This window comes from Phragmites australis, chromosome 14, assembly GCF_958298935.1.
Source record: "Phragmites australis chromosome 14, lpPhrAust1.1, whole genome shotgun sequence".
Taxonomy (NCBI): domain Eukaryota; kingdom Viridiplantae; phylum Streptophyta; class Magnoliopsida; order Poales; family Poaceae; genus Phragmites; species Phragmites australis.
The window spans coordinates 28,909,786-28,925,964 of record NC_084934.1 but is presented as its reverse complement, the minus strand read 5'-3'; the positions used below and the strand labels follow the sequence as shown (position 1 = coordinate 28,925,964).

General features: G+C 40.5%; 2 protein-coding genes across 2 annotated transcripts; both read left to right on the top strand.

Moving 5' to 3' along the window:
* Window positions 1-2,409: 2,409 nt before the first annotated feature.
* On the top strand, window positions 2,410-5,638 carry LOC133891735 (small ribosomal subunit protein uS9m-like). The gene is made up of 5 exons (XM_062332474.1): window positions 2,410-3,061; window positions 3,740-4,180; window positions 4,873-4,953; window positions 5,189-5,283; window positions 5,373-5,638. The coding sequence occupies exons 1-4, from the start codon at window positions 2,467-2,469 to the stop codon at window positions 5,278-5,280; spliced, it is 1,209 nt and encodes a 402-aa protein (XP_062188458.1). The 5' UTR covers window positions 2,410-2,466; the 3' UTR covers window positions 5,281-5,283; window positions 5,373-5,638.
* A 6,194-nt stretch (window positions 5,639-11,832) lies between these two features.
* LOC133891733 (uncharacterized) lies at window positions 11,833-15,675 on the top strand. The gene is made up of 8 exons (XM_062332473.1): window positions 11,833-12,276; window positions 12,759-12,792; window positions 12,928-13,161; window positions 13,650-13,739; window positions 14,378-14,443; window positions 14,521-14,615; window positions 15,235-15,282; window positions 15,362-15,675. Exons 1-8 carry the CDS (start codon window positions 11,996-11,998, stop codon window positions 15,477-15,479), a joined length of 966 nt encoding a protein of 321 aa, XP_062188457.1. The 5' UTR covers window positions 11,833-11,995; the 3' UTR covers window positions 15,480-15,675.
* Window positions 15,676-16,179: the final 504 nt, after the last annotated feature.

The following is a 16,179-nucleotide window of genomic DNA, read 5'->3' as shown; positions in this document are numbered from 1 at the left end:
TTGGATTGTAACTAGTGATCAGGCTTTTGCTGCTAAATTCAGATTTTTCAGATCAGGAGCACGAAAGAACTGCGACATTGCTGTTTTGTAAAGCATTCCTGATGTTCCAGATAAACTAGTCTCGAGTCATAAGTACACGAGTGTAAACTAGCTCTGGTTACTATGAGATGCAGTTTCATGATTGCAAATGAGTGCCGGTACCACGGCCAATCACGTCAGAGCATATAATGTAATCATTTTTCACATCATCATATTACAGACTGTAAAATTTCCAGGTACGCTAATAACACCATCAATCCAGCCACACAGACTGAAAAAGAACTGCCCATGTACTTTCAGTAAAAAGATTGTTCTCTGAACGTTAGCACTTAGCAGAAAGTTCTCTGAACGTTGTTGTAGCTTTTATCCTTTTTACAGTGAGCGTGCAGACAGTAGAGTCACATGCTGATGGGCGCAATGCCTCAATCTTGTCACTTTCGACCTTGTTCAGGAAGCAGCCACATGAACCTTTGCAGAAATCTATGAACATAAAAGCTTTCAGGCAATCATCCAAAAAAAGGCCATGGTTCTGGGTGAAAATGTAAACTCTCGCCATGACTGTAAGCTCATTTCGCGCTGCTTTGTAGTATTTCTTCTGCGCTGCTGCTCATGAATATATCACCAGACGAAATGTTTGATTAGCGCTAGCATATGTGCTCAACGACTTGCCTGGAGCACAGTAAATTCGTAGAAAATTCAGCGAATTTAGTTGGCCAAAAACTTCTGTTATGTATTGATCAAAATTGTGTACATCTTAGCAATGCAGAGATCAGAGTAAACTCTTATACAGCTGTATCAGTTTGATGTCTAGAGGATAGTGGATGATGGCTTAGTCTTGTGTTTGCCGGCCGATTGAACTGGGAGGCCTCGACATCATGGATTTAAGGCTTGCCGGATTCACGCTGCGGATAAGATGGCTTTGGCTACAGAGAACAGACACCACTCGGTCATGGCATGGACTAAAATTGGACAACGAGAAAGAGGTCCAAGCAATGTTCGATGCATGAATTGAGATTAACGTCAGGATGGGAATCTTGCTGTTTTCTGGTCCGACAATTGGTTGGAGGGCACATCTATTCAATCATTGGCGCCTGACCTCTGTCGCCTTGTTAGCCCTCAAGTTGTTTGATCGGCAGTGGATCCGAGACATCAATGGTGCGTTGACTGTGCAGGCCATCGCTCAATACATTGCCACTTGGGAAAAACTGCATGATATCCATCTGTAACTAGGTACGGAAGACATGGTTCGTTGGAGATGGACAACCTCCGTGCAATACACGGCGAGATCAGCATATCAAATGTTCTTCCGTGGTGCCGTTGACTTTGCTAGAGCAAAGCAGCTATGGAAATCGTGGGCTCCTCTCAAGGTTAAATTCTTCATGTGGCTGGCTATGCGTCGTCAACACGGACTGCAAACGGATGGCTCTTGTGCGCTATGTGACTAAGAACCTAAAACTGCAGCTCACCTACTTGTGAACTGTTCAGTAACTAACACAAATATGACGGGATATTCTAAACTGGGTTCGTCTACCGCATCATTTCCAGGATCAACAATTAAGCATCATTGACAATTGGCAACAAATGCGCAGGGGGGGGGGGGGACTGTCCAAGACACAACGAAAAGGAGTAGACTCGCTTGTCATGCTGGTTGCTTGGCAATTGTGGAAGGAGCAGAATGGGCGTGTCTTCAGTAACACCACTACCTCATTATCGCAGCTAGCTGACAAATATCAAACATGAAGCGAGTCTGTGGATTGCAGCAGACGCCAAACAACTAGGTTGTTTAGTCGTGAGAGAGTAGCCTTCGAACTTTGTGTAGCTTGTTTGTCGTTTTTATGTGTATATCTCTTCGTGTAAACTTGTTTTTTAGCGATCATTTGGCGTGCATCGCGTCGTTGTAAGGTTTTTTGATCAAACATTCTTCTTAATATAAAGATACGTAATTCTCCTACGTATTTTAAAAAAATATTAACTTGATATAACAATTAGAGTTAATAAAACTCTTTTTTTCCAAAAAAGAAAATTGACCTATACTGAGTAACATAACTCGACTTCTCAAGTTCGGTTCAATTCCCTCTTTTTTTTTAAGGTTACTGCGCCTTCAATTCCGATGCTTCAATTCACTTGAATCACGTAGGAAAGGACAAGGTTGACTTGAAATGATACCATCGCTCGCTCTACGGCGCTAGAAAACGCACTTGTAAGATGCCCCTGTATTCATCGTATTCGAATGTGGGACGCGTAATATTGGAAATACGTGTCCCCGCGAACACCAGTTACCCATGTAGCCATACGTCTCCCCGCTCAGGACACGTAAAGAAGAATACTGCGCTGTCCTGGTCGAAGAAGCGGAAACTATAAAACAAAACGAATTAAGCCGCCAAAACCCTAGCCCACACGAATGGTCGCCTCCCTCCGCGCACCACCATGCTGCTCCGCCGCCTCTTCTACTCCTCTCGCCACCTCCGGCACGGCATCCAAACCATAACGCCGGCCACCACCGCCCCCTCCTCTTCCTCTCCCCTTCCATTTCGCCGCCTCCCAGACCTCCTCCCCTCGCGCCTCCTCCCCCCGCGCCTCCTCTCCACCTCCGGCCGCGACGACGACGACGGCAACAAGCCGTGGACCTTCGCGCCGGACTCCTGCGATCCGGACCCTTTCGCGCATGAGGAAATCGCCGCCGATACTGGCGAGGCGCCGCCGATAGGATCCGCTGCCGCCTCCGAGGAGCCCTGGGCGAAGGCGGATGGCGAGAATGGGGACGTGTTCGGGGAGATCTACAAGGAGGCGGCGTCGGCGCCCACCGCGCGCGGAGAGGCAGCTCCGGCTGGCGATGACGAGCAGTGGACGCTGAGTGGGGAGGAGGAGAAGGATGATCCCTTTGCCGTGGCCGTGCTTGGGGAGGGGATTGTAACCGAGGGTGGTGGGCTCGATGAGCTCGATACGGGGGAAGACCATGAGGCTGAGCTGAAGCGGCAGCAGAACAGGGCGAGGGAGAAGGAACTGATGGAGACGCTCAAAGGTGATCTCATCTTGAAGTGCTCATGTGTGCCTATGCTTTGATTTCTCGGTAGTGCAGTAACCGAATTTGGGAGTATGGTGCGGTTGTGTTTATGTTTGTTGTGTAGGATTAGTTGAACAACTGATCGAGTACCGCAGTTTGAAGTTACAGAACTGTATTCAGAAACACAGTAGTTTTCTGCATTTTGAATAGGAACTGCAAATGTTGGTGAGATGTTTGTTTACCAGTGTAGGGTTGAGCCGGTTGGGTTTTTATACCTGATCGAAGACTTGCCTGCTATGTTACATTTCCTTAGTTTTTGAGTATTGATGCCAACGAATTCAATGTAGCTTCAGATCATAATGTGAGGTTTGGATGTAAATGTTGGTATCCAGTGACCCAGTGGAGTTCCCCTTCAGGTGAGGCAATTCATGTTGTGAAGCAGCCAATGTGATAAGGACATAAGGTAGCATAGAAATGGACAGATAGTTTAACTTCCACTTCTGGCAATCATTATTCCTGGGCTGTTCGACTTAATGACTGATCAGAATTTTTTGTATGATCACATTTAGTTTCATTTTTGACGTTTGGTTTACTTTCTCATTTCTTTTTTGTGGTTTTGACTAGTATCATATGGATACTTCTAAATCAGTACTACGTGCCGATGCAGCAACTGATTTTTTTTTTTTATGGTTGCAGGTCCGAATCGTGCATTTGGTGATCTCATTGCAGCCTCTGGGATTACGGAGGATATGATTGATAGTTTGATCCTCCTGAAGGATGTCCGGGGCATTCAGGGATTGCCTCCCCTACGTGAAATAGAAGATAAAGCTATCCAGAAATTGAATTCAACATCAAGCAGAGCTGAAGTAGAGCGCCAAAAGCAAGAGGAAATCGCTAAGGCACGTGTAAGACAAGTTGATGAGAAAGGAAGGGCTTATGGAACAGGGAAAAGGAAATGCAGCATTGCTCGTGTTTGGATTCAGCCTGGTGATGGCAAGTTCATTGTCAATGACAAGGACTTTGATGCATACTTCCCAATCATGGACCATCGAGCTGATCTTCTTCGTCCGTTTACTGTCACCAAGACTTTGGGCCTTTGGGATGTAACCTGTACTGTGAAAGGTGGTGGTGTCTCAGGTCAGTGTTCATAGCTACCACAAGTTTACTTCTAGTGTTTTTCGCAATGGACTAGGCATTTTGAATTGTCATGCTAATTTGAAAGTGGTGTATTACAATCGTTTAAGTGGTAGGTATGCTGGATTCTATACAATTTTGTTAGTGGTTAGCACGAAATAACTGATGACATACATTAATGCTTGAGTTTCATATACTAAAATAGGTCAGGAAGCTGTGTGTAATTTGTAAACTCTGCGTGGATGTGCAAACATGTATGTTTATATGGTACCATTATATGCTATGGCATGTGTTCCAGCAAACTATTGAACAAATACGTATGCTATTTCATGGATTCCAGCATCAGAATCTTTCTGCTTTTGTTCATGATTACTATGTACAAGCCAAAAGTTTGATCACTGGGTATGTATTTCCCCTTTGTTTCTAATGTTATATATGCCTCTAACTCTTTGAATATGAAACAGTACAACTTTAATTATTCTGTTTATGCGATGCAGCTTTTCTACCATTACTTGTGCACATTAACTGTTTTTCAAATGTTTATTGATCATAGATTTGCAAAATTCTTGCATCCTTATTTATTCTATTTTATGGGAGCTTTTCTACTGCTGTTTTTGTGAATTTACTCTTTTGCTTAACTGATCATAGATTACACGGCTCCTCCCCCAAATTGAATTTCTGTTCTTCAAGCGCAGGACAAGTTGGAGCTATCCGCTTAGGGATCAGCAGGGCCCTGCAGAATTGGGAACCAGGACTGCGTCCATATCTGAAAGCGGGTAAAGCAGATGGTCTTCGCAACCTATTTTTTTTACTTACCCCTCCCAATAATCCTCTAGATTATTGTTGGCATTGTGAATTTTGCTACTTGTTTCAATCGTGAAAACCCTTCTCTTTTCTGGCAACCATTCACACCAGAAGCAGATTTCAGTGAATGTTTTTGCATCGCTGCCATTTTGCATTTATATATGGTCTTCCAAAAGTTGCTGATGTCGGTATATATGCACCAAACAGCTGGATATTTAACAAGAGATTCACGTGTGGTCGAAAGGAAAAAGCCTGGAAAGGCCAAAGCAAGAAAGAGCTTCCAATGGGTCAAGCGGTAATAGGTAAATTCTCTCTGTTTGCCAAATTGTCAAAGGAATATGGTTTTGATGTTTTTTAGGGGAATCCTGACTGATTTTCTGTAACGGTTCAGGGCAATGTGCAGAATTACCGTATTTTTTTGTGGCGGGCCTCTGGTCTTTGTTGTGGGTTGTCCAGTCAACACAGCTCTGTACTTGCACTTGATTGATACTAAGATACTCCAGCTTGTGTTGAAACGGGGATCATGAGACACTTAAGTATTTATTTTTCAAACAATCAACACAGAAATCGATCCAGGAAATATCATTTGACCTCATCAAGATGTAGAAGTTACTTTGCTATGAGCTGTGTCAATAAAACCTGACCGTGCCATTGGAATTCTGTTTAGCTCACAAAAACTTGCCTTTCAATGAATTATGATAAATAGTTTCATACTATTTTTTCTCTCCATGTATATCTGCATGTACCTTGGGGAAGATTCGTTTTGAGCATGGGAAATGAATGGTATGCAACCGGTTTCTGTCTGAAAGAAAAAAACCCAAACGAAATCCATTTCTCTCGCACGGGACGTTTTTCACCATCTGTCTGTAATGTTTTGAAGTTTGAACTATGCTCGTCTTGAATTGCCGGATCACCTGATTGCTAGAGGTCAACATCTCTGAATGTTGATGCTATGCTACCGTCAGAGAGAGGCCTTCGGCCACAGGCCCACAGCTAGTGAGGCAGCCACAGGATTTAATCTTTCGATAACTTTCGGAGATTTCTCGATGGTGCCCGGTGGGGAATTGAGTATTTCACGCTACAATTCGCAAGCGCTCTACTCGAGTATGTAGAATGTAGAGTGAAATCGTCATTTGTTACTGATATCTGAACAGTATGTTTACGCAATTTTTGGGTTTTCACTGCTTAAACCCGATGGCTACTCAGGTTCATTCGGTACATTCTGGTGCTTGGCTACGATATGCCTCTTTGCTTTGGCGAATGTAACCATTTTAAAATGGATTAGTTTAATCATATGGCCATTTAATCCGCTCTTGCCTTCGGCACGATTCCAATTCTCGACCTTTGAGATTAGAAGGAAGTATTATTTGTCCATGGATCAGCATGGTAACGAACCAAGATATTTAATATCGGAAAACAAATAAAGCAAATTACAAACTGAAAGTTGTAATTTTTTTTATAAAAAAATCAGGCTCCTTGTTGGGCCAAAACAAATCATTGGAGTAAAAATGTCAAAATATGTTGTACCTACTATGCCGGCCCGAGGCATCAAACCCAACACTGTAGTCACGGCTCAGGCACAGTACGAGTCAATGGGTTGTGCCTGGACCGAGCGTGCGGTACAGCCGGCTGATGCAGGCACGGTACGGAAGTGGCCCGGCTTGCCCACTCGAGTATGCCATGGCACGGTTGGCCCGGCATAGCATGCCTGGGTCGGCTAGAAGTCGTTGCCCGTGGGCCAGCCCGGGTGGGCATGGGTGGCATGACCGGCACGGGAAGGCACGTGGGGGCATGCCGAGTTAACGGGTTAAACGAGCTATCATTATTTTTTAATTTTCTAGTCGTTTTGTGATCGTTTGGGCTAAAAAAAATCAAAAAAATTGTAAAAATCACCATTTTCACCTATAAATAGAGGATCAATATGCACTTTCATTCCACACCAATAACAATATTTGCTCTCTTGTTTTCTTCTCTCATTCTTGTCTTAAAGTTCTTGAGAATTTACGATAATTTGGCAAAATCAGTTTGAATTGTTGCCAAAAATCTGAGAAATTTCAAAAACGTCATCCAACTGTCTTGAAGAAATCTTAGTGATTTTTTGCATCATTTTTCATTCTTGTTTTATTATTTGATTATTTCTAACTCCGAATATTTGAATTTTTTAGTGCCATTCGATGTTGATCATAGACGGCGGTGATCATGATCATAATACATTCATCGATCATGATTTTTCTCTCCAAAGACTCACAGGGGACTACAGTCCATTTGCTAGCAGTGCTGTAGGTGATGATGAACCCGATGGTGAACCTTTGGTTGGTTCACATGCAGCAGCACATCCATCGTCAGGCTCTACAAATACACACGTATCAACAAGCATCGGCTCTAAAAGTTCAAGAGCCGATACTTTCAAAGTTTGACAAGACTTTGAAAGGTTCTACAGAGAGGAAGATGGGGTAAGTATTAGGTATGCTAGGTGCTATATTTGCAAACATGAATAATCTGCAAAGTCCTTAAGTGGAACGTGACACTTGAAAAGTAACGTCATAACTTGCAAGCGAAAGAGTGGAGCAGCTATGAAGTAGACGATGCTACAATACAACCCCAATGACTCTATAGTCATTGGGAGTATGACTCTACCAATGCTCAAAAAGAGCTATGCCGCTTCATTGCAAGAGCGGATCTACCACTTAACATCGGTGAATCTGTTGTATTTGAAGATTACATTAAGCAAGCTCATAATCCTAAGTTCATACATGTTTCTAGACAGATAACTAGTAGGGATATGGTAAAATGCTACGATACATATCGTAATAAGCTTAAGGAAATATTACAAATATGTACATTTTCAGTTGCTTTGATCTCAGACATATAAACATGTAGGGCTAGAGAGGATTATCTTAGTGTGATTGCTCATTTTGTTAATAATGATTGAGAATTAGAAAAGAGAATATTAGGTTTCCGGTTGATTGACAACACGTATACCGTGAAAATATTGATGAAAAAATATCTTGGTCTCATAAATAAAATATTTTCTATCACTTTAGATAATGCCAGTGCAAACTCTAGTGCAATAGATATTCTTACTCCGTTGTTTAGTACATATGTTGAATCTTTCTTGTTACATCAATATTGTGCATGTCATACTATCAATCTTATAGTAAAATCCGGTTTGAAAAGGCTGTCGCAATACCTAGACGATTTTCGTACTGCAATATCTTTTGTAAACTTCTCTAACCAACAAATTACATCATATAAGCATTATTGTGTTGCAATAGGTGTGCGTCTACGTAAGTTTACTGTGAATATGGCAGTAAGATAGAACTCTACTTTCTTGATGCTAAAAAATGGTGTACCATGTAAGAGCACATTTTGTGTGTTTATTCATACACACTATCATCAGCATGTGGTCAAACTTTATTTACGGAAGCGCATTTATATGTTGTCTAAAGGATACCAGAGTTTCTTGATTTTTTTATTATCCAACTGTGAGTTTATGAGGAGTTTATCATCTTACATCTTGTTTAGTAGTGTATAATATTGTTAAAATTGCTACTCATTTAAATAACTATAAAAATGACAATCTTTTAAGAGAATGTGTAGTTCTTAAGAAATTCTTTTATTGTATGTCTTTGCCTTTATTTTAGAACCTAGATCTAAAATTGAAGGTTTTTTTAGAGTTATCACAATTTTAGGTGATGCTCTTAGCCATTATTATTCTACTTATTATACTAATATTTGTTCTAAGTTATTCGATATTTATAGTAAATATGAAATAAAGTATGCTGGAGTTTGCCTGCAATGACCTCCACTAGCACCCATAACAAGTAAGAAGATGATAACATAGGGAAAAATATTATGTGGAGGTTCTTCATCAAGAAGTTAAGACTTTTTGTCACGATCGTCTATGACTACGAGCACTAGAATTCCAAAATCTGGAGGGGGGCTTACTAACTTCATCGGCAGTGACTTTAGGAGCGATGAACATGAAAATATTAACATATTGCAATGGTAGCATGAGCACAAAATGAATTATCCAGTACTTTCACTGCTAGCATGAGATTTGTTAATGGTTCCTATATCTACAGTTTTTATGAGGCTTTTTTTAGTCTTACTGGAAGGATAATGGAAGAGAGAAGAAAAAATCTGTCATGTGAGATAGTGAAACCATAGTAAAAAATTAGGAACAAACTGAAGCGCGAATGTAATACACTGCAGAGAACACTGAGTTTGAAGCTTCATTCGAAAATTATATATAGATGTTGATGAAAATATGTAATTTCTAATTTTCTGAGCTAGGTTGTACTTTTTTTTTTCTAGAAAGGTTTTTAATGAGATAATCTATCAATAAAACTCAGTTTTAGAATTAATTATGTATCTCTATTATTTCTGATTTTTTAATAATTTTTCTTTATTTTTTCGAAAGCAACCCAGGAGGTCGGGACGCACCTCCCACCTCTCATTTTGCCTACAAATAGCCACCATCCATCCATGCCGAACTCTCAATGATCTCAATATTCCATCCCCATCGACTACATATCTCTCTTTTTCTACTTGCTAGCCAAAGCCATTTGCTCACTTCAATAAATCAATTCCATATTTTCATTCATGGATCAAGATACCGAGAACTCGCGTGTAGTCATGGGTGAGGCAACATTTTGAAAAAGTCTTTAGAGAAATTAACGAAAAACATATAAGATTTGCTAAGTGTAATATATACAGCCATAAATTAGCTGTCAGGTTTACAAACAGAACAAGGAACTTCAGGAAGCATACTAAATATTGTAAGCAAAATTCTGGAGTTCCTAATAAAATCATGTAATTTTTGGAGCATAGCAATAGGTTGTACTCTTTTTTCGTTATAGTATAAATGTTTCTAACAAGACAACTACTCAATAAAGCTCTTTTTTAATTTTCTATATTTTTTATTTTTAGAATTTTATAGCTATTATTTTGATTTTTTTTCTTTCTATTTTTAGAGTGCTACAAGGTCGGCTGTGCCCAGCTGTGCCGACAGGTCGGCCGTTTGCCGCCGTGCCTCCATCATGTCCATCAGGCCCCGCCGTACCGACCGTGCCGCAATCACGCCCGAATTGGCATGGCTCAGCACGGTGGCTGACGGGCCGTGCCGTGGGCCAAGGGGGCGGCACACAGGCCGACACGGCACGGCACGACCCATTACATTAGCTAGGCCGATCGGGTCGAACTGTAATTGCGTCGAGCTATAATTGGGCCGTGCCTAGATAGGCCTGTGCCGTAACGACCCGACCGACCTATTTGAACATCTCTGCGAGCTTGAATGCATCACAGCGTCACTGCAAAATCCAGATGCACCCTGGCGTCCATGTAAACCCATCCAACATTCTCACTTGTTCAAAAACCAACCAGTGGTATGGTGGTACAGGCGTGATGGTACACTTTAACTATTAGGGTTTAGATCTTGATGTTCCCAAATTACATGTACAAGTGTTTTTAGTTGTACTATCTGTAGATTTGTGATAGGGATCCACTCGTGTGGTGTGCATGCATTGGTATAGTGATGTGTGTGTGCATCACTTGTAATCAGAAAAAAAAAATTCTCACTTGTTTGACGCCAACATCCGCTGTCTCGCATGCATGAATATTCAATCCAGCTTAGGGCTGGTTTGGTTGGCCTGAGGCTTTTCTAAAAGATGTTTTTAAAAGCTGCTGTTAAAAAGTTGTTTATAGAAAAAATTATTTTTAAATTGATTTTTGATGCGGATAAAATGTATAATATATACAATATCTCTCAAAACATCATCCCTCAGAAGCTATAAAAGCTCCTCCAAACCAGCTTCTGGCTTCTATTAATAATAACAATTTTTGTTAACTTATACTTCTCATAAGCCATTTTCAGAAATAGAATGTTTGATTTAGCTTTCTATTTTCGAGTAGAAAAACCAACGGAAGGGCCTTACGCCAACGGAAAATGACCAAAGAAGCGATCCGGCCGTACGAGCCGAGAGTTCCCACCGGGATTAAAAAATCGTCAAAAAGTTAATGAAAAGATTAACATGTAAATCCATATTTTTCTTGTATAGAACGTATCTTAAGAGTATTTTTAAAATTTGTTTCACTTTATTTAGAGTTTTATTAATTTTTTCATGATTTTTACAAAGTTCAAAAGTATAAAGTGAACTTTTTCCTACATAAAGCACAATATAATTAAACTAATAAATTAGTTTGTAGGTGTGGTGGGTTAATTATGAATTAATTTAGTTGTAACAAGTTTACACAATCCTGCATGGTACAATAACTATTTCATGAGTTCATGTATTTTTAAAAGATATAAGATTATGTAAGAAGACTAACAAAAAATTGGTTTCATGATTTTTGGATTAGCAAAGAATTAACTATATATTTAACTAGGTTTAATAAATATATTTTCTTACAGAGAATATATAACATTTTCATAAGTATAAATACTTTTATCATGTAGATCATGTTACAAGTAAACGAACAAAATTTGTTTCACTTTATTTGAAGCTAAGATGAATTAGTTATCGATTTTACAAAGCTGAGCTATTTTTTCTTGAACTTCTCTGAAATTTGATAAAAGCGAACGGTTTTCGATAAAATCGAACGATTTCTGATGGAATTCAAGTGGTTTTTAATCACAAACAAAATACGAGAAATGCGATCGGTTTTCGATAGAATTCGAGCGATTACCAAATGATCTGTTTGCTAAAATTTTGCTTCCAATTTATAAATTTGATGGATTGAATTCTAACCGAATTTTTTTATTTTCATGAATATCGGAAAATCACTGGGGGCGATTTTCAGCTCCCAAACGAATTTTCGAACCTGGTTGCCCACCAGCAAGCAGTCCAGCAGATCCACGAAACGAGGCGTGGCTTACTAGTCTTGCAAACCCCGCCGGTCCGCCCGTCTCGCGGTCGCAGCAGTCGTCGCCCTGCTCCTCCTCGCTAACTACCCGCCCCCACCCGGCTCCTCGCCCTTTGCCACTCCGAGCCTCTAAAGGCAAAGCGCGCGGCGATGTCGGCGGCGGCGGACGGCGCGGCGTACTGGCTGCGGTGGCAGGTCTTCGTGTGCGGCGCGCTCACCGTGCTGCCGGCGGCGGCCGCGGCGGCGCTGCTCCCGCGGCTGAGGAGGGCGGCGGCGCCCCTCCGCGCGACCGACCTGTGGGTCCCCTGCTGGGCGCGGCTCCACCCGGGCTGGCTCCTCGGTTACCGCGCCTCCGCGCTCGCCGCCGCGGTCGCGCTCCTCGCTCGCCTCCTCGTCGCCAACGGCCTCGCAGCCTTCTACTTCTACACCCAGTACGGCCCCTACTCCTCCTCAAGTCCCCATCCTTCTTTTCGAGGCTTAACTGCTACGCACACACAAGTATCGTACACACTCGTTCATGCGAACATATCCTCGTTGCGTGTATATCTCTACAATGTGGTACAAGTTAGCGTAACTAGCGTTTCAGCTGATCTTTTTGAGTAGACGTTTTGGGCCTTTGACAATTTGCATGGCTGAATAAGTGAGCATCCTGTGACGCTAGCATAATGGGAGCATGGTACACACTAAGAACAGGCATTTGGTTTGACACTTCGAAATAATTATATGTTCTGCTAATAGATCTAAAGCATCATGCTTTAAATCTTGACAATGTTGAAATTGAATTCATTGCCCCTATGACAGTCGACATGTACTTGCTGACATCCTTTTTAGCTGCATGCTGTTCGGTTCCTTGAGTTGCTTGTTTCTTAACCGTTATTTTGAGCTAACTTTATTCTCCCAAATGAATTCGCAGGTGGACCTTTCTGTTAGTCACAATATATTTTGTGGTACGTTCCCTGCTTCCATGTTGCCTTACCACCCTGTAGCTGCCTTGTCTTCTGACTATTTGGAAGAAAAGTTTACTTTTAGTTTGGTTACCTTTTATTGACCTCACTATTCTTTTTTTGGTGTGTTACTCTTAGTTTGCAACAGCAGTATCAGCTCATGGTTGTTGGGTTTACTCAAAGAAAAGCTTGAGGAAAGCTGATGAATCCCGTGGATTTCTTAGTGGTGATGTTGAAAATCATGACATTTCCACTTTGAGTTCTGGAGAGAGGAAAAAAGATGAGACAAATAAGATGGTGAGCTATTATGAGCAAATAGTGAATGAAAAAAGAGCTGGATTTTGGGGACGTTGCATGCAAATCATATACCAGGTTTGGACTATCTACTTTTCCTTGTTAAATTTTATATGTCTGTACATTATGTGTTTTCCCAATAGTTTTGCCAATTCAATGCTACCACTGTTAGGAATGTGCCACAGCAACATTTGATGATTAGCTACTGGCCTACTGCATCTTATTCGATAGTCAGTGCATGTACTGAAAGATAGTACTATACTGCGCTTATTCACCTTATCTAGTTACTTTTGAGTTGTCGCTATGCAGCTGCTACAGATATCATTACTACCTTTGTGTGTTCGACATGTTGTAAAATGTGATTTCAGAAGAACACAAATTATCATGCCTAATCTATGGAATTTAGCTCTTGTAATTTGTTTGATTTTGTTTCCTTTGTCTTGTTTACCACTTGCCTTTCCTAAATTCTTTCCATCCGCACCACAAATGCAAAGCTTCTTCCTCCTAATGAACACTTGACTGAGCATGGGTATTGCTGTTGCCTGATATTCTTTGCCTGTATGCAGACCAGTGCAGGTGCAACAATGTTGACTGATGTCACATTTTGGGGGCTCCTTGTGCCATTTTTCTACCGTGATAAGTTTGGGTTAGCATTGGTATGTAACCATTCGGAGCTGTGTACATATTATTTCCTGTTCTTCTTGAGTAGTACTAAACATTAGCAAGCCTCAATAGTCCACACCTCTTTATATTTTTTATTGAATCTATCCTGACTTGATAATGGGCACAACTCTTAGTTGTTAAATGCCTTGTTTATGTCCCATTATATCGCAGTGGTACCCATTACTAACTGATTTATATTGAGTGATAAAAAACATTGTAAAAAATCGAAAGTTCGAAGTCAAATAGTCTTTGTTGAAGTGTTGAATGTCAATAAGCAAAGACCATTGGCCAATTGGTAGAGTAATAAGCAATCCTGGCATTCGCAGCTAGCGAAGTGAAGACTTGTTTGAATATTTAGTTATTTACTGCATACAATTCGTTAAGCTTTATCTGAACTTTAATGCTGTTGATCTTCCAACTGAAGCCCTTATGGAGCTGAGCCTAAGCAAAACACAATATTATTTGATCTCTGTCATGGCCTAGCCTTAACTACCTGAAAATTGAAAAGTTCCCATGAGGCATAGGGCACAAATGTACCGAGAAGCTTAAGCTGTTTTTATTTACACCAAATTAACTGTTTTCAAGACAATGCCTTATATCTTGCCATCTTGTCCATAAAAATTTCTTGCAGGTCACTGATGGCATGCACTCTCTAAATGCTGTTTTTCTACTTATAGACACAGTTCTCAACAATATGGTAAGATTACTTGTAAATTATACTGTTCTTCCCTTTGGGTTGGTTGGTTTAATTACTTCACACTTGTGGGCTTTCAGCCTTTTCCCTGGTACCGAATGGCTTTCTTTGTTTTCTGGAGCTGCGCCTATGTAACATTCCAGTGGGTCCTTCATGCTTGTGGAGGCTTATCCTGGTAAATTTTCTCCCTTGCCGTATACTTAAGAGAATTGAATGGAATGCCTTTGGTTTACCATTTCTTGAACCCGATGCATATTTCTGTTAGTATATTGTGTACACTAAGAAAAGGATGGAGCACTGTAGGATCATTTACACCGTATAATCTAATTGGCATTGTGACCAACAAAAAGACTACAAGTTGGTACATTAACTCTACAAAAAAAGGGAGACAAACGTAAACCGTTTTTGTTGACTTCTGCAATGTACCATGCCTGCGCTGATGTGCCTTTCTATACCCATGTGACATATATTTTCTCTTAAAGCGATTTGGGCAAATTCATTGCTTGGTGTTGGCCATGCATATGTGAGCCAACTTTAGGACAAATTTTACACTTTTTCCAGCATTAGTTTATGTGCTCTAATTAGTAAAGTGCATTCTAATTCCTCAATTCTTCTAGTTGATGTTAGTATGCTGATATGTTATTGATGCAGTATATGTTGATATGTTCATTCAGTTCAGTTATGTATGCATTTGAATAAAGGGAATAAATGCTCATGTAGTGTTAGACAACATAAGAAAAACATTTTGAGTTCTAGCTTTGGTGATGAAATTGTGTCCCTTTTACCATCTTCAGGTGGCCTTACCCATTTCTGGACCTTTCATCGTCTGGAGCTCCTCTTTGGTATTGGCCTCTATCTCCTTACTTCATCCTTTACTATCCATAAACCAGGAATCCTTAGAACAATCCTAATCTGGTGCAGGTACCTCGCCATGGCCATTGCTCATGTCCCCTGCTTCTTTCTGTATTGGTTGATCGTCAAGGCGAAGCACACTTACTTCCCAAGGATGTTCCCACATGCTTATGCTAGGACAATTTAGGTCATTTCTCTAATAACGGACTAGGATATGTCTGTATAAATAAATATCAATAGTAAATTATTTCCAAACTTGCTAGGTTCAAGTGTACGTATACTTGTATAGTCCCAAGAATTCACAGTCCCTTTGAGATGGGGCTGAATTCCGAAGCACACCGGGAACAGCATATTGATCAATGAATACAGAGGCTTATTTTTAACGTGTCCTCGTTTTCTTAGTACTCAGGATCTGTTTGTTTTAGCTTGCTTTTGATCTTACTTCTATCAGAAGTTCAGAAACTAGAAGTCTAAATAAATAGATTTGTTGAAAAATAGTTTCTGTAAGAATGAGAAGTAAAAAAATGTTGTAAAAATTAATAGCTAAAATTTAAAAATAGCATTTAAAAATAGCTTTTCAGTAAAGTAAAAAACATAACTTTTCAAAAAAGCCAAAAACAGAAATTCAAACAAATAGGTCCTCAATGTGTATTCCTTTTCTTGAAGAAAATATCATGCATCATAGGAAGCATGCCCTTGTTTACCCCTAATAATTATGCAATGACGAGTATTCAGTTATCATGTGCTGTGCGACGATCTCATCTGCTGCTTGGAGGCTCATCATTTTACTCGTTTGATCAACAGATCCTAGCCCGTTGTTTTTAATGCCAAATTTTGATCGAAATGAAGCCAACCAAGATTTGCCTTGCCTTGACTTAACACAGAAC